Below are 19660 nucleotides of genomic sequence, written 5' to 3'. Positions count from 1 at the left end.
TCCTGGCTTTCTTACTATGTGTCAGCTCTATCTCTGTTGGAACGCTGCATGGCTGACCCTCTGACAGCCCTTCTCCACTGCACATGTAGTCCAGCGATCTCGTTACCTGTCTGCTGCTCCCACGAGATGGTAAACTACTTCCTAAACCATACATTAGGGATGCCCTGGTGGCTGAATGGTAAAGAATCCACCTGCCAATGCTGGAGCCTCGGGTTCAAGCCCTGGTCTGGGAAGATCCCACATGCAACTGAGCCCGTGCACTGCAACCACTGAGCCTGTGGGCTGTAACTACTGAGGCCTGCGTGCCTAGGGCCCACGCCCTGCAACAGGAGACGCCCACACACCGCAGCTAGAGAAAAGCCCACGCAGCCACGAAGACGCAAGCACAACCCAAATAAATAAATAGATAATCCAAAAAAAATATGCATTAGAGTTCACTCTCATATTTCCAGTGCCCAGGGCAAAGCTTGTGGATAAATAAATGGAGGCCTCAGAGCTCGGGAAAGCGATCTCTCAGCTAATTAGCTATTTCCTTCACATTCAACTTCCCCAGTGTCCTAGTTTTCTTTGGTCCCTACTTGTCAACTTATCCTCTTTCTGTGCTTTCATATCCTTGCTATATAACTTGGCAACATCTGGCTTTTGCTTACCATTCATTTGCTCAATGAATATCGATCAAATGTCTACTCGCGCGCCAGAAGCTGTCACAAGGACGCAGCAGTGAGTAAGCGAGGTCTCTGCTATCACAGTTCACTTTGGAAGAGGAGAGGCAAGAGGGGAGTGTCAGGGGGTGATGGGCTGCTTAGAGACCTGGATAAGGGGCTGTGACAGCCAGGGACATGGTGTCCTTCCAAGCAGGTATCTGCGGGGCTAAGATGTGAGGGGAAGAGCCTTCAGGCAACTGAAAATGAAGGGATGAGCTTGAAGGATCTGCAGAGGAAAGGCGGCCAGTGTAGTGAGCAGAGTAGGCAGGGAGGTGGAGAGCGGGGTCCAGGGCACAGACTGGAGAGGACGGGCCAGCAGGGAAGGGGCCGGGGCTGGGATATACATGCAGTAGCACAGAAGCTGCTAGACAAGTTTCCACTAGAGACATGGTTTCTGTTGGGCACACTAGCCTCCTCTTGACTCTGGTTTCTTCTCAAATGTCATCATCTCAGAGATGCCTTTCTGACCGCTCTATTATGTCCCAGTCAAGTATCAATGTGAGAGTTAGACCATAAAGAAAGCTGAGCACCAAAGAACTGATGCTTTTGAACTGTGGTGTTGGAGAAGACTCTGAGAGTCCCTTGGACTGCAAGGAGAGCCAACCAGTTCACCCTAAAGGCAATTAGTCCTGGGTGTTCATTGGAAGGACTGATGCTGAAGCTAAAACTCCAATAGTTTGGCCACCTCATGCGAAGAGCTGATTCATTTGAAAAGACCCTGATGCTGGGAAAGATTGAGGGCAGGAGGAGAAGGGGACGACAGAGGATGAGATGGTTGGATGGCATCACCGAGTCAACAGACATGAGTTTGGGTATACTCTGGGAGCTGGTGAGGGAAAGGGAGGCCTCTCGTGCTATGGTTCATGGGGTCACAAAGAGTCGGACATGACTGAGCGACTGAACTGAACTGATCCACTAGGCTCCTCTGTCCATGGAATTCTCCAGGCAAGAATACTGGAGTAGGTAGCCATGGGTCTCCTGCATTGCAGGCAGATTCTTTACCATCTGAACAACTAGGGAAGCCCTATTAAAAGCATGCCCACCCCCCACCCCCACTTTCATCTTTCATCTGGAGTTGGCCCTTCTCCATCCCTTCATCCTGCCTCCTTTTTCTTCAAGGTTCTCAGCCTCACTTGATGTCATATAGTCTTCTGAATGGCTGACTTCTTTTACCCACAAAAGTGTCAGCAGGGACTTGGCTTTTCATAGTGACATTCTAAACAACTAGACCAGTGCCAGGCAAACAGTCAGAATGAGTTAATCTGACTTATATTTTAAATTTAGATCACTCTGGCTGCTGTGGGGACTATGGACTTGAGGGAGTTAAGAGTTAAAACAGAGAAACCCACAAGGAAGCTTTCACAGAGCTTCAGGTGAAAGAGAAAGATGGATGAATTACTGCTTTGGCGGTTGTAAAGCCATATAAACATCCCCTGATATTAGAAAATTAGCATGGCACAATGTCCTCCAAGCCATGACTAAACACTTGTTTTCCTTATGTGGGGCTAAGAACTCACAAAAGCAGGTATTTTTATAAACTGCTATCTTCAGAAATTACTCTGACATATTTGTACATTGCTAAGATAAAAGTGACAAACTGATGGGATTTGACAAAATCTACTAATGCTAACAACTGCACATGCCCCTTAACCTAACGATTTACTTGCTAGGGATTCACTGTATTTATTCACAAAAGTATATCACAATATCTGCAAGGATGTTCACTCTGTCATTGCTTGTAATGCCCCCAAACTAGAAACAAGTACTCATCAGTAAGAAACTGCTTAAAAACAAAACAAAACAAAACACAACACTGTATACAGTTATTAAATGAGAAAAGAACATTAAGATACACTGTGCTCAAACGGATTTTGTTTTTGTTAAAAAAACACAGATATAATATTGATGTGTGTGTGTGTACAAATTGTGATAGGACAGAGAGAGGGAGGAGAGAAATAAATAAAAATTTAAATTACTTATAAAAAATATATGCAGTGGTAATCTTTTAAAGGGAAAATAGAAAGGTAAGGAGTAAAGAGAAAATTTTACATTCTCACAGACATTTATGAATTATTTGATTTTGTTTTGAAACAAACTTGTATTTTCACTTTAAAAGACCAAACAATATCCCTTTGAGATAACTAGCAGAATAATCAAGTCTAGAGGTCTTTTCAAGAAAAGTAGAGATACCAAGGGACATTTCATACAAAAATGGGCACAATAAAGGACAGAACTGGTATGGACCTGACAGAAGCAGAAGATATCAAGAAGAGGTGGCAAGAATACACAGAAGAACTGTACAAAAAAGAGCTTCATGACCCAGATAATCACAATGGTGTGATCACTCACCTTGAACCAGACATCCTGGAAGGTGAAGTCAAGTGGGCCTTAGAAAGCATCACTATGAACAGAGCTAGTGGAGGTGATGGCTATTTCAAATCCTAAAAGATGATGCTATGAAAGTGCTGCACTCAATATGCCAGCAAATTTAGAAAACTCAGCAGTGGCCACAGGACTGGAAAAGATTAGTTTTCATTTCAACTCCAAAGAAAGGCAATGCCAAAGAATGTTCAAACTACTGCAGAATTGTACTCATCTCACACGCTAGCAAAGTAATGCTCAAAATTCTCCAAGCTAGGCTTCAACAGTACATAAACAGTGAACTTCCAAATGTTCAAGCTGGATTTAGAAATGGCAGAGGAACCACAGAACAAATTGCCAACATCCGTTAGATCACCGAAAAAGCAAGAGAATTCCAGAAAAACATCTACTTCTGCTTTATCGACTACACGAAAGCCTCTGACAGTGTGGATCACAACAAACTGTAGAAAATTCTGAAAGAGATGGGAATACCAGACCACCTTACCTGCCTTCTGAGAAACCTGTATGCGGGTCAAAAAGCAACAGTTAGAACTGGACATGGAACAATAGACTCCAAATGGAACAACAGGTTACATATAGGGAAAGGAGTACATCAAGGCTGTATATTGCCACCCTGCTTATCTAACTTATATGCAGAGTACACATCATGTGAAATGCTGGGCTGGATGAAGCACAAACTGGAATCAAGGTTGCAGGGAGAAATACCAATAACTTCAAATATGGAGATGGCACCACTCTTATGGCAGAAAGTGAAGAGGAACTAAAGAGTCTCCTGATGAAAGTGAAAGAGGAGAGTGAAAAGCTGGCTTAAAACTCAACATTCAAAAAACGAAGATCAAGGCCTCCAGTCCCATCACTTCATGGCATACAAATGGAAAACAATGGAAACAGTGAGACTTTATTTTCTTGGGCTGTAAAATCACTGCAGATGGTGACTGCAGCCATGAAATTAAAAGACCCTTGCTCCTTGGAAGAAAAGCTATGATCAACCTAGACAGCATATTAAAAAGCACAGACATTACTTTACCAACAAAGGTCCGTACAGTCAAGGCTATGGTTTTTCCAGTGGTCATGTATGGATGTGAGAGTTGGAGCATAAAGCTGAGCAGTCAAAAATTGATGCTTTTGAACTGTGGTGTTGGAGAAGACTCTTGAGAGTCCCTTGGACTGCAAGGAGATCCAACCAGTCAATCCTAAAGGAAATCAGTCCTGAATATTCATTGGAAGGACTGATGCTGAAGCTCTAATATTTTAGCTACCTGATGCAAAGAACTGACTTCTTAGGAAAGACTCTGATGCTGGGAAAGACTGAAGGCAGGAAGAGAAGGGGATGACAGAGGATGAGATGGTTGGATGGCATCATCGACTCGATGGACACAAGTTTGCACAAGCTCCGGGAGTTGGTGGTGGACAGGGAAGCCAGGCGTGCTGCAGTCCACGGGTTCACAGAGTCAGACAGGACTGAGCAGCTGAACCGAACTGAATCAAGAACATATTTCGTTACTTGCTTTCTGATTTTATGAACAGTAGCTCCAATAACTCCTTTACATACACACTTCGAATGAGAACACAAACACAACATCCAGGAATTTGGATGGAATATACAGCTGAATGTGAAGCCTGTGCATAGAAGACCAACTGTATTCATTATTCTACACCATTTTATATAAGGGACTTGAGCATCTGCCCCTATGGGTACTGAAGGGATGACTTACTCTGTCAAATACAGTGGGACAGAGGCCTTTGATTAGAAAACAGCAGAGAGGGCTCATATTCCTAGGTGACCTTCCATGCTAGATGGAAGTCTTTGATTTGCAATTACACAATCTGAAAACAATTTTCAACAAAGCTTGATTGCTTCACTGACCACTTTTTGTTCTCAAAAAGAGCCATGAATTATTCCATTGCTTCATAAGGAAGCATCTTTCAGTCTATCTTAACTGTGTGACCATTTAACATGAAATAAATCCTATTTCATTAAGAAGGTGCAATCTATGCCCTAAATAAAGCTCTGTTGGCACCTAAGGAAAAGCAATAATCAAAAGTAGATACATATCACTTATAGAATTTATTTTGCTTATAGTTACCTAATGAAAGGGAAATACCAACTCATGGTTTAAGAAAAGTAGTATATATATTTAAAAAGTAGTATACATATTTAAAAGTAGTAGTATATATATTTAATATATTTAAAAAGTTGCAGATTTTTAAAAACTACATTATATTCAAATAGCTCTTTCAAGGACAATTAATTACCTGCCTTTACTTCAATCACCTGTGGACTCTGAATTGTAACAATCTCTCTAAATGTTACCAAAATGGGAGGTGTTTTGTTTACAGTCTGCTTCTATCTAAACTATTTCTAGCTTTAGGAATGTGAAATGTTTACCACATCCACATTTTTTCAGTTGCAAATGTATATCGAAAGCAACTATTCTAATTACCTTTTACTGGGAAGTCACAGTTAGAATAGCCGGGTATTTTGCAAGTCAATTCAGGAGAAAAACAGAAAGCCTGGTTAAGTCCAATTAAGTGAGGTTAAACACTGCAGGTCTAAACACACAGACAGAGCCTCCCCTCAGCCCTCCTAGGCCCCACATTGTCATGTTAACAGCAGCAAACAAAAGGGGCCATGGAAGGAAAAGGAAGACTATCTGGCCCACCTAAAACTAGGATAGAGGTCCTTCCTCTGTTTCAAGACTTAACAGAGGGACACTGAACCAGATTTAACAGTATTAGTCACCCCAGGTCACTGACAATTTTCTACTTGGCACCAAGACTAGAAACAGAGAAAACTTGAGCACTGAAAAGAGGTATGCTGAAGCAACGACTTGGCACAGCACATAGCAATGCTGAAGCTGTGAACGTCGCTCAGGCACGGCCGATTCTCCGTGGCCCCTCAGACTGTAGCCCGCCAGGCTCCTCAGTCTGCGGAATTCTCCAGGCCAGAATACTGGAGTGGGTAGCCGTTCCCTTCTCCAGGACATCTTCCAGACCCAGGAATAGAACTGGGGTCTCCTGCACTGCAGGTGGATTTTTTTTTTTACCAGGTGAGCTGCCAGGGAAGCCCTAAAAGAAATTTTTTTTTTTTTTTTTGGCTGCACCGGGTCTTAGTTGAGGCATGCAGGATCTTTGATCTGTATTGCTGCATGTGGATCTAGTTCCCTGACCAGGGATCAAACCTGGGCCCCCAGCACTAGGAGCATGGCGCTTTAGCCACTGGGTCATCAGGGAAGTCCCTTTACTCAGTCGTGTCCAGCTCTTTGCGACCCCACAGACTGTAGCCCCAAAGACTCCTCTGTCCATGGGGATTCTCCAGGCAATGCGCCTCAAAGACAGGACCTGGAATCAATAGAGATTTCTGACCACAGAGGATTGGGGCAAAGTAGATAAGCCCAGAGAAAAGGAAACTCACGGGAGAGAAAACCTAAGGCTGGAAAGTGGGACAAAACAAATGAGAATGAGCCAGGGTGGCGACACAGCCCAATCAGACTGAGTGAGTGGAGAGGTGATCTGCTGAGGACACCCGTGGCCAGCAGAATGGAAGGGCCTGCCTGCCAGGTCATTCTCTCACAAGGCAATCAAGTTTCCAGAAGCTCAAAGCTCAAATTGTTAGTGACTTCACTTGGTAATTACCAATACACCGAAAGCAGTGTTTTGAAAGGCAGCAGCCAGGCCTGTGGAATGCCTCTGAACTAGATTAAGACACCAGGCTAGTAATTAAACTAACTTTATATGGGAGAGGTCTCTTGCTCAAACTTGAGCAATCCTGCTCATGTCAAGAAAGCCATTTTCGCACAAAAGTGGAAACAAGAAACTTTTGAGCCTCAATTTCGGCTCAGATACCACCGTTGGCACCTCTGTTCTCCTAACTACAAAACTAGGAGACCGACTCCTTCCAAGGGGTGTTAAAGGGGATTAAGATTATGAAATACTATGAAGATGAAAAGGACTGAGTCTCAGTCTTGTATCATTTGCAGGTAGTTTAACAGTCTCTACTTCTGTGTCAGCAAACAAGTTTTAACGTTTTATCCATCTAGACACTTCGATAGCAGCCATTGCTATAGCACCTAAGTGCTTTTTACCAGACCAGCCACTGAAAGACTGCTTGGCATCTTGTCAGAATGACATGCTGCTATATCATGTCAAAGTCTGCACGAGCCTAAAGATTCAGAACAGAAGATGACTTTTCTTCCAATTGATAATGAATGCTATGCCTCATGACAATACTGTTCATGTCTTACAGCTGGATCACAATTTGGTAAATCGTGTTCCATTGCACGATCACACTGAGCATTTTAAGTGCTACTTAAAAAAACATACCAGCATAGGACTTCCCTGGTGGCTCAGTGGTGAAGAACCTGCCTACCAGTGCAGGGCTTTGAGACACAGGTTTTGATCCCTGATCCAGGAAGATCCCACATGCCACAGAGCAACTAAGCCCAAGAGCCACAGCTACGGAGCCCACGGCTGCAACCACGGAAGCCCAGGTGTCCTAGGGTGGTGCTCCACACCAAAAGAAGCCACTGCAATGAGAAGCCTGGGCACCAAGCTAGAAAGTAGCCCCTGCTCGCTACAACTCGAGAAAAGCCCACACAGCAATGAAGACCCAGCACAGCCAAAAATACATACATACATAAAATCACTTTTAAAAAATCAACATGTTTATTCTTAAACACTACAAGATGTCTAAATAAAGGGCAAGGTTCTCCCTAAAACACTAAGAGGGCATCACATCATATTTGATCCTCACAAAGGCTCAGATCTTGGAGTACTCTTCCCACTGCTTGACCTTGAGAAGTCTAGAGTTCCAGGTGAGGAAGGCAGACTTGCTTGAAACAACCTCAGTTATCACTCACGCTGATTGTTTACCAAGGTCACCTAAAAAACTGAGTTATAAAGAAAAGGATAAAAAAATATTCCTAGGGGATACTTCTATAAATGCTGTGCTGAATGGCAAAACTAGGCATTGAAAGTTCACTTGAAAAGGCAGTATGTTACACATGGACCATTTATATCCATTCAGGATAAATTGGGAATAGAAAAAAAAAGGAACAACTCTAATGTTACGTGTCTGTGGGACAAGGTTTCCTGGGCCAGTATTACACAACATTCAAAAGGCCTTCCTCTTGTCAGTGTGGAATGAAAATGAAGATGGCAGGCTTTGCAAAACCATATGAACTGCTGATTCAAAATGTGGATTAAGTGGTGATCACGAAACTGGTTCAAAACTCATATGAAGAATTAAATATTTCTAGATATGTTTACATAGAAAAAAGCTACATTAATTCTGTACAATGTGATTTTATATATCTATGTGTAAATAAATGAAAGATATTTTAAGTAGACATTTGACTTACCTTCTTATATCCCTGAAGGTTTACTTATTCAAATTGGCCATGAAACTGTTTTTTTTAAATCTTCTCATTGAAAAACAGTGAACATCTTATGTTTGATGAAGCCTTACAGCAGGGCATAATATAAAGCTAGTTCTAGTTCATTACAACTTCTTTGGCAGAAAAGTGTAAATAACAAATTTGAAGAATCTTCTAAAGTTTTTGTTTTGCAATTGTTCTCAAAAACTATTTCCTAAATGATAAATGGCTGGCACACAAAACAATTATGACAAGGCACACATGCGGAGAGGTTTGGAATGACAGGATCAGAACATAAATTCCGGATCTAGTATGGGCTTTTGGAGAAGGTGATGGCACCCCACTCCAGTACTCTTGCCTGGAAAATCCCATGGACGGAAGAGCCTGGTGGGCTGCAGTCCATGGGGTCGCTGAGGGTTGGACACGACTGAGCGACTTCACTTTCACTTTTCACTTTCATGCATTGGAGAAGGAAATGGCAACCCACTCCGGTGTTCTTGCCTGGAGAATCCCAGGGACGGCGGAGCCTGGTGGGCTGCCGTTTTTGGGGTCACACAGAGTCGGACACAACTGAAGCGACTTAGCAGCAGCAGCAGCAGTATGGGCTTCGCATGTGTGGGGAAACTGAACTCAGCCCGTCTCCCTTGCAAGATGGTGCCCTGTGAGCCTGGCAGCTACCATTCGTGGGCAGCAGCGCTGAGAACCAGATTTTTACATCAGTAACAACTCGATGGACACGGGTTTGGGTGGACTCCGGGAGTTGGTGATGGACAGGGAGGCCTGGCGTGCTGCAGTTCATGGGGTCGCAAAGAGTCGACCCCATGAGTCGACCTCATGACCGAGCGACTGAACTGAACTGAACCTGAACAGATCCAAACAAAACTCCAGCCAGTGCCGTGGCAAACTGTGTGTGGGGGTCACGGCATCACATTCATCCTTGATTTATGTCTTCTAAGGACAGCTACTTGGCAGATGCCAGGAAGGGGCACCTCTTCCTAACTGGCATGAAGATGCCCTATGAGCTCCGGCAGAAGATCTTCTCCAGGTACACAAATGTGAGGAATCAATTTCACACCAATGAACACTTACTAGGGTAGGAGATGAGCGTGCTCTCAAATAAACGACTAACAGGACTCACCTTGTAGATCCCGAAGAAGCCCAAGTCCCTGACAACGGACAGAGCGCTGACTCGGGGCCCTGTGGTGATTTCTCCAGCCACCTGCAAACGGATCTTGACAATTTCCAAAGGGTTGGTGAAAATCACCTGAGAGCCCCCTGCCTAAAAAAGGAGGAAAAGAAAAGATTTAGTATAAAGCAGGGTGGTTCGGGAAGAGATGAGTGATTCTCCTCAAAGGAGCACAGGATATTATATTCTCAATAGACTGGAGTTTCAATTCTTGTCCCAACAATTAAAACAGCAATTATGAATTTGAATCAAAATACAGTGCCTGCCTGGGAGGACTTGGGTCAGGCTCTGTATCCTTCACGTGGAGGCTGAAAGAGAGCAAACACCAGAGACCTGGTCCGACACAGAGAGACTCGTGTTGGTCTTCCCCAAGTTCTCTCGCTACAATGACAAACATTCCTTGAAGCGCAATCAACTGCCACCACAAGACTCAAGCCAAGCACACAAAGGCAGCCACAAAATGAAAGTCAAGTGGTGTCCAGTTAAAGAGACATGACTGTGCCTTCCTCAGCACAGGAAGGGGGCAAGGAGAACATGGGCTTTCCCATGATTTTTTTTTTTTTATAAATACTTCACAATTCCATCACTATTTCAAAAATTGCCAGAGAACAGGCAAACTTAGATGAAAGCTATTTTTGACTTCTCTTAAAAAATCAGATCCCTCACCAAACACCATTTTATGGCCTTAGGTATTGTTATATTTTATTTATGTATTAACCTGAGTATAGAATTGCTCTTTTCATACAAGATAAATGTCAAAGTAGTAAAAACAAAAAATATGCATTAAATCAATTACAGCCAAAACTATGAACAACATGTGCTCATTCTGGCAAATGGCTGGATGCCACACCTCCGAGATCATCTGTGGAAATCTCTAAAGTGCACACTCTAAGGGAAATTTTAAGCTATTCTGAAGCTATAAGCCTGTATTTATTATAAGCAATTACATTCTTACTATACTTCAACTTGTTATTCCTTGTCTCAAACATATCACATTTTTATATCTTCCAAACCAAGGCTGACCCACACATGTAGTTCAGAATCTTCATTACGTAGCCACATCACCAAACCAGACCACAGACGCGGTGCTGACATTTACAGTGTAGCAGATGCTATTGTGGTAACAGGCACAGTTTGGGTCAATTTCATACCAAACTACTTCTTGCTACAGTCTCTGATCCTACCAATGTGTGTGCCCTCAGAAAATGGCCTGTATTAATCAAAACCAGTTATAGGAATGGCCTCTGAAGTATGGTTTAATACCTGGAAATAAAAATCAGAAACAACATAAATATGCAGTGGGAAGGGATAGATTAAATGCACTTGAGTGTATGCCTGCAATGAGATATTATGCTGCCAGTAAGAATAAGGTGGGAGATAATATGCATTATGAAGCAAAAACTCTCAGATGTGTAAACACACGCATGCCTCTCTGCCTGCTATCCCTGACCATCACATAGCAGAGATACACTACACTGGTAACAGATGGTTTATTTTCTTTTCTGCTATATTTTTTGTTTCTTCCACATAGACCATGTGATGCTTCCATAAAGAAAAATAAATACTGCTGCATAACTTATCTAATACAAGAGGTAATGTTAACAAAAAAAAAAAAAAAACAAAGAAAAATGTTCATCCTTTAACTGTCTAAATCAAATTATTTTTCCATTTTTACCAAACTTAGTCAAGACACACATTCTTAAAAACAGTCTGGGATGTTCCTCTCTCCACACATATAAACCACGGGGAAGTCTGTCTAGACAGCCACCAACTCCCTGTCTGTACTTGCTTATCTCGTGTTTCACCCATCATCTTCATCTCTCCTGGGTGACTAAGGAAGTTGTAGAGAAAACCTGGTTTGGATTCATGAAAAGCCCCACAGAAGGCCCCTCTACAGGGGAAGGAGAGCCTGCCGGGGTCTTCTGCCCACAGGAAGCCAGGCTGCTTCCCCTGCTCTAGGGCTCAGAACAGCCACACCTTGCTCATCCGCCTGAGATCTGCAGGTGGGCCAAGACACCAACCCCTGCCTGTCTGCAGCCCTGGAATATTTTGTGAGTTTGCACCTGCATCTTTCCAAGTGACAGGGAGGGAGTTGCCTAAGGGAGGCAAAACGAAGAGATGAGAGGGACCTGGCCTGGTACCAGGGCTGAGGGCACAGTAAAGGACTGTGTTTGTGCTTCTGGAGTTGAGTTTTCAGGTTGCAAAAATAAATAAAAATTTAAAAACTGTTCCATGGGGCAGAACTGCTGGGAAGGATTTGCTGAGCTGGAATTAGCCTGAGGCTAACGTTTATTTATTTATTTTTATTTGTTTTTATTTATTTATTTGACTGTGCTGGGTCTTAGTTGCAGCATGTGGGATCTAGTTCCCTGACCAGGAATCGAACCCCAGGCCCCCTGCACTGGGAGCATGGAGCCTTAGCCACTGGACCACCAGGGAAGTCCCTGAGGCTGACTTTTAAAAGCTCAAAAGTAGGGAAGACCATGTCCACCAAGGGTAGACCAGAGAGCAGTCAGTACGCATGTACTTGGGTCTTCTAGAAGGACAGAACAGAACTCTAACGCACACTCACCACGTGCTGCCCAGAGCGGATAAGGGGCAGCTGAGCATCACGTGTGACGACGGAGCCTCGGTCACAGCTGGTCGAACCACCTCACTTGTCACGAGGATCAAAGAGATGGAGAATGTACAGCAGCCGGCATGGTGCTCAGTGATTCTAAACACACTGGTTTCCTCTCCTCTAGCTCTCAGGCTGATGACTGTCCTCCCTGGTGGCATGCTATGGCTGCCTGAAGAGCTTTTCAAAAGCAGTGCCTCCTAGATCTTACGGTTGGCAAATTAAATGAGAATTTCTGCATCGGCCCCTCCCTATGTGATTAAAATGCACAGTGAGAGTTGAGAATCACTTTACTTCACTACAACATCTCTAGGCTGCCTTTCAACTCCGAGAGGCTGCTTAAAGGGCTTAAGGCTTTGGTTTCTAATTCCAGTTTTCTACATACTTTCAGAGAGTAACATTTACATGTTTTACATCTGAACTTCTAACAAACCTTTTATACATATCCAAGTAGTAATAACATTATTAAAGGTTATGATGTTTAGGTATAGAATTGCTATCTTATTCATTACCTTTGTTGTTATCTAGTTGCTAAGTTGTGTCTGACTCTTTAGCAACCTCATGGACTGTAGCCCGCCAGGCTCCTCTGTCGATGGGATTTCCCCAGCCAAGAATACTGGAGTGGGCTGTCATTTCCTTCTCAACAGGATCTTCCTGACCCAGGGATCGAACCCACATCTCCTGCATGGCAGGCAGATTCTTTACCACTGAGCCACCAGGGAAGCCCATTCATTATCTTATAAATAATACCTACAAAAGTTCATATTATATACAATAAGAAATAATACTCAACTTCCTTGACTCCAAGCCAACTGATAGATATCAACCTTTTAGGACAGCACAGTGAAGTCTAATCACTAAAGATGATGCAAAAGTTCCCTTCAGAGAGCTGCAGAAAACAGAGGCAGTGGGGAGAAAAGAGTGCAGTGATACTAGGGGAAAATGATGATGGGCTCATTACCTCTGGGGCTTCAGAAAGAAAGAACCTACAGACTCAAAGTGGCACGCTGTAGTGGGGCTGAAGACGAATCGGTCCTTTGGAGTCAAACTGGAAGGAAATGAGAGACTCCGAGGCACCAAGAGAAGATGCTTATCATCAGATGCACGGGGTGTGGGCACCACAAGACCCGCTCACTGAACGGTGCGCCACGGCTGCTCTTCAGCCTCCTGGCCGATTGTCCATTCACAGCGCCGTGCCCACACCCCTCCCCTGCAGAGATCAAAGACAGCCGAGCCTGCAGACCGCGGACAGGAGCACCTATTGTGCACGTGATGTCTCCGTGTCCCTCATCACTTGAAGCCTCTGGCTGGGAAGACACTGCTTTTTGTATGCATACAGTTTCATCACAAAGCACTTCCCTGTGACTTTCTGGAGTCTGTGGCAAGCAGGCCAGCTGACAGTTTTCCACATCAGAACCAGCTCCATGTGGCCTAAAATATTTACAGTGGGGACGCTGACTTGTTTCCAGCTTCTCAGTATAGTTTTTATGATTGAAATCTTAGTTAATATCCAGTATCTGGATCCACCTAAACAGAAACTCACACACCTATTGCAGATTTACTTCTGAGGCTTGATCATTCATTCATTCATGTATTTATTCAACAAATTAAAAAAGAAACATACATATATATATATATTTGGCTGTGCTGGGTCTTAGTTGAGGCATGCGAACTCTTAGTTGAGGCATGTGGGATCTAGTTCTCTGACCAGGAATCGAACCTGGGCTTCCTGCACTGGGAGCCCATAGTCTTAGCCACTGGACCACCAAGGAAGTCCCAATTCACTAAATATTTTTAAGCAATCAGGTTCCAAGTTTGTCCTAGCAACAGAAAGGACACAAGATGAGTGAGAAAGCATTCCTGTTCCCAAGGAGTTTTAAAGAGGACTGGAGGTAATAAACATTCATTAAACATCCATCATAGGCTATTAGGGTGTGGTTTTGCATGCATCAATATTCTATATGCTTTCTGTTCACTCAAGAGGTAATTTTTTCCCCAGATTTTACATAAGAGGAAACTGAGGCATAGAAAGATGGAAGCAACTATTATGTGCTGAACAGTGTTCCACCAAAATTCATGTATTAAAGTCTTAGCCCTTAGTATCAGAATGTGACTAATATCAAATATAGGACTTTATAAGAACTAATGAAGGTAAACTGAAATCCTGTGGGTAGGCCCTAATCCAATGTGACTAGTGTCCTTACAATAAGAGGAAACCAAGATACAGACACATGTATACACAGAGAAAGGACCATGTGGAGCAGAGTAAGAAGGCAGCCGTCTTCGAGCCAAGAAGAGGAGCCTCAGAAGAAACCAACCCTGCTAACACCTTGATCTTGGACTTCCAGCCTTCAGGAATGTGAGAAAATAAATTTACCTTGTCACCCCACCTGTGGGTATTCTGTTATGGCAGCTCTAACAAACTAATACGGCAACTTACACTTCAGAGCGACACAACCAACAAGCAAACGGAAGGGTTTTCTACTGAGTCCAAGAAATATATCCCCTATGAATACAAAAAATGGCACACAAGATAAATACGTGGTAAGAGCTAAGGTCCAGACGTACCGCCATGCAATTCAAAGGAGGGAAAGGTTTCTGCTAGCCTGGATAATCTGGGGAGGGGGATAAGGAGATAACAGGTGCACAGATGTTTTTAAAGTTGATACAGTTTCATTTGTCTAATCTTGCTCCTGTGCCCTTGGTGTCATACCAAGAAATCACTGCCAAATCCAATGTCATGAAGTTTTTCCCCTGTGTTTTCTTCTAGTAGTTTTATGGTTTCAGGTCTTACATTTAATGTAAGGTTAGGGGCCAAATTAATTTTTTTGCATGTGGATATCTCTTTTCTCAAGGGCTCCCCAGGTGGGAAAGAACCTGCCTGCAAATGCAAGAGACATAAAAGACGTGGGTTCATCCCTGGGTTGGGATCTCCTGGAGGAGGGCACGGGGACCCACTCTAGTATTCTTGCCTGGAGAATTCCATGGACAGAGGAGCCTGGCGGGCCACAGTCCATAGGGTCACAAAGAGTAGGGCGTGACTGAAGTGACTTAGCATGTATGCATATTCAGTTTTCTCAACACCATTTGTTGGAAAAAGCCATTCTTTCTCCCATGGTGTGGTCTTGCCACTTCTGTGGAAGATCATTTGACCATATGCACAACGGTGTGTTTCTCAGTTCTCTATTCTATTCCATTAGCTTAATATGCCTGTTTTTATGCCAGTACCATGCTGTTTGGTTACTGTGGCTTTGTGTAACTTGTCCTATTTTTTTTAAACACCCTTTCCCTTTTACTGCTTGATGCATTTTACAGCAGATATCACACAACATAATTTTTACCTTTACATGATTCAGTATGGCTCCCTAAATGTGTGGATATTTTCTACCAAAATCACAATATTATTTTCACTCATAATAAAATTGGCAATATTTCTTTGGTATCATCTCATACCTAGTCCAAAGTTAAAAATACAAATTGGCTCCAAAATGTGTTTACTGGTTTGTTTGAATCAAGATGTAAACAAGGTTTCCACTTCAGCTTGATTATATCTCTAAGTTCCTTTTTTTAAAGGAGAATATTAAAAATATTTTCTGCCAAAATGTCCATCAGCCAATGAATATACAAAAAAAAGGTGGGAAATACATATATTGGACTGTTATTTAGGGAAGAAATCCTGTCACATGCTACAACATGGATGAACCTCAAGGACAAATTCATAGAAAGCTATGGTTTCCAGGGACTGGCAGAAGGAAGAAAAGAAAAATTGTTCTAAGAGCAGAGTTTCAGTTTTTTAAGATGAAAAACTTCTAGAGATGTGTTGCATAGCTGTATGAATACAGTTAACACTACGAAATCGTACAATTAAGAATGGCTAAGGACTTCTCTAGTGGTACAATGGATAGGGATCTGCCTGCCAATGCTAGGGACATGGGCCCGATCCCTGGTCCGAGAGGATCCTATATATGCAACAGGCAACTGAAGCCCGTGAGCCACAACTACTGAGCCCACGCACCAAGAGCCGTGCTCTGCAATGAGAGAGGCCACAATGAGAGACCTGTGCGGTACCACAGAGCAGCCCCCACTCGCGGCAACAAGAAAGCCCTCACACAGCAGCGAAAACCCAGTACAATAAACAAATAAATCAAGAAAAAAGAATGGTTAAGATGGTCAAGTATATGTCATGTGTTTTTGCCACAACTAAAATAAAAAAATAAAAAACAGAATTGGTGAAAAAAGAAAAAAGAAGATAACATGTAAACTGGTCACTGAACCGCTGTTAGGATTTAGGTAATCCAGGCAGAGAAAGACACAGTCACCCTGACAAGAGCTTGCGCCACACTCAGAAGGGAAATAAAACCAGCAGCACAACTGTCCAAAGAGATTCTAATAAGGATAATTACGATGAAATCAAAGTGATCATCCCGGAACATCTATTGAGGGCTTGCTAAAAGCCCTGTTAGACTTTCTCTTTGAGTCCTCAAACCATCATCAGACAGGTGATAATATTATTCCCATTTTATAAGTAAGCCAGTGAGGCTGAAAGGAGGTTATGTACCTTGCCAGAGGTCACACAGCTAAGAAGGTGAAGCCTGGATTTAAAACTAGACCTGCTGGACTCCAGAGCCTGAGCACTGATTTCCACTGCTTATCATGGGAGCATGGAAGAATCATCGGTTCAAATGGCTGGAAGGGGTATGAGACGGTATGGTGGAAAATAAGACTACTGGGGCCAGAGCAGGGAAGGAGTGGTGAGTGGAGCTGCCCCCTGGGGAGGTGCCTGGGTGTGAGCCTGCGGTGGGAAGGAAGCTGGTAAGTTTAGGAGCCGGCCAGTGTTTGGACTAGTATCTAGGTCTCAGAAAGGTGACTGGGCAGCAAAGTGAATGTCGCTCAGTCGTGTCTGACTCTGCAACTCCCTGAACTATACAGTCCATGGAATTCTCCAGGCCTGAATACTGGAGTGGGTACCCTTTCCCTTCTCCAGGGGATCTTCCTGACCCAGGAATCAAACCGCGGTCTCCTGCGTTGCAGGCGGATTCTTTACTAGCTGAGCTGCGAGGGGAGAGTTTACTAGGAGGGAGAGCCCCTGAAGCAGGGATAAGAAGCAAGCATTTAGCAGACTAGGTGAGAGAGAAGAAAGGCCGGAATGAGAACCATTACTTGGTGATGAGGTAGGGGCGGGGGTGTGTGCTCAATTGCTAAGCTGTGTCTGACTTTTTCGACCCCGTGGACTGGAGCCCACCAGGCTCCTCTGTCCATGGACTTCTCCAGGCAAGAATACTGGAGTGGGTTGCCTCCAGGGGAACCCTCCTCCAGGGGATCGTCCCAACCCAGGGATTGGACTCACATCTCGTGTGTCTTCTGCATTCACAGGCAGGTTCTTTACCGCTGAGCCATCAGGGAAGCCCTGAGACAGGCGGTGGGAGATGCAGTAGAGATCAGCAGGGCTTGGAGCTGAGTGCGGGGCTGAAAGTGGGTAGGATCAGAGAAAGGACCTGAGTTTTTGCATATGTGTAAAATGAAGGAACAAAGAGACTTAGAGAAATGATACACCCAGAAGGCACTAAAAGGGCAAGTTGGGAATTAAGGACTGAGACCCGGATGACAGCATCACCCTACGTATGTGCTACCTGAAGGCGAGGGTTTATATGGGGCGAAAGAAGATGAAACACCCAGGATAGCGGGCTTCCCTGGTGGTTCAGAGGTAAACAACCTGCCTGCTAATGCAGGAGACACGGGTTTGAACCCTGGGTCAGGAAGATCCCCTGAAGGAGGAAATGGCAACCCACTCCAGTGTCCTTGCCTGGAAAATTCCATGGTCTTAGCAGTCTGGTGGGCGACAGTTGATGGAGTCGCAAAGAGTTAGACACAATTAAGTGACTAAGAAAACAACAAAGAGCTAAGGAATGATGAGACCCTCCAGCTGTACACCACAGTGCACAGTGACACAGGCACAGATGTCAAGAAAGGGGCTTCCTGAAGGGTAGATGGCAGCCAGCCAAGGCTGCTGAGACAGGGAGGTGAAGTCCAGCGTGCAGCGACCTGTGATTGCAGAGGGAGGCTGAGAAATTAGAGAGCTCTTGTCATCTCCATTTCTCAAGGAAGGGGAGAAAGAGAGAATGCTAGTCATTTACGGAAGCAAGCAAGGTGGAATGAAAATTTATTTAGGGTATTAAGGAGAAAAAGATCTAGGGAGAGTGAAAAGATAAACAGATAATTATGTTACACTTAAGCAGAACAGCACAAGTTCTGAGGCGAGGAGGAGGAGTGGAGGGGAGTTTTATAAAGCTTGCAGATTTGCTTTAATGACACACACAGAGTTGTAGGATAATTTCGATTCACAGCAGAAACTGACAATTATTAGTCTTAGTCTTACTATATAGCCTTCAAAGATACAGAAAATAGAATCAAATGGATCGGGATTTGGCGTAAGGAGCCACAACTCAAGTTCTAAAGCATAAACCAAAACAACAACATAAGAGCCCTAAGAAGCAACAGTAAAGTTACACTCTGGCTCTCCTGTGTAAGTTATGGCGAAGTCAGTCTGACCTGCAACATAGATGAGAGGATGAAGCAGTTAGTGACGTCTAAGGAAGAGCCCAAGGCCACTGCTCATGCCTTCAAGTCCTCTGCCCAAAGACTGGAAGACGCAGCAGGCAGCCAGAGTTTAAACACTACATAGGCCTGTTTTGATCACGGCATCCAGTCCCACTAGTCCATGGCAAACAGATAGGGAAAGTGGAAACTGAAAGATTTTATTTTGTGGGGCTCCAAAATCACTGTGGGTGGTGACTGCAGCCATGAAATTTTAAAGATGCTTGCTCCTTGGGAGAAAAGTTATGACAAACCTAGACGGTACATTAAAAAGTAGAGACAAAAAAATAAACAAGTAAACATCACTTTGCCGACAAAGGTCCGTCTAGTCAAGGCTATGGTTTTTCCAGTAGTCATGTACAGATGTGAGAGCTGGACCACTAAGAAGGCTGAGCACTAAGAATTGATACCTTCAAACTGTGGTGCTGGAGAAGACTCTTGAGAGTCCCTTGGACAGCAAGAAGATCAAACCACTCAATCTGAAAGGAAATCAACTCTGAATATTCACTGGAAGAACTGATGCCGAAGCTGAAGCTACAGTACTTTGGCCACCTGATGCGAACAGCCAACTCACTGGAAAAGACCCTGACGCTGAGAAAGACTGAGGGCAGGAGGAACAGGGGGCAAGGTGGATGAGATGGTTAGAGAGCAACACCGACTCACTGGACCTGAGTTTGAGCAAACTCCCAGAGATAGTGCAGGACAGAAAAACCTGGTATGTTGCAGTCCACTGGGTCACAAAGAGTCGGACATGACTTAGCTACTGAACAACAACAAAGAGTTGTAACCATTTCATAGACTC

The 19660-nt window shown here is 43.9% G+C and overlaps 1 protein-coding gene across 3 annotated transcripts in view; it reads right to left on the bottom strand.

Annotated features, from left to right (window-relative positions):
* SLC25A13 (solute carrier family 25 member 13) overlaps positions 1 to 19660 on the bottom strand; it is a 231539-nt gene that overhangs the window by 27710 nt on the left and 184169 nt on the right. For all 3 annotated transcript variants that reach the window (XM_070369817.1, XM_070369818.1, XM_070369819.1), the window contains one exon: positions 9600 to 9740. In XM_070369817.1, the coding sequence (XP_070225918.1) occupies positions 9600 to 9740 (141 nt within the window). The remainder of the gene's footprint in view (positions 1 to 9599; positions 9741 to 19660) is intronic.

The sequence above is a fragment of the Bos mutus genome, chromosome 4 (genome assembly GCF_027580195.1).
Source record: "Bos mutus isolate GX-2022 chromosome 4, NWIPB_WYAK_1.1, whole genome shotgun sequence".
NCBI lineage: Eukaryota > Metazoa > Chordata > Mammalia > Artiodactyla > Bovidae > Bos > Bos mutus.
This window is presented reverse-complemented; position numbering and strand designations above follow the sequence as displayed.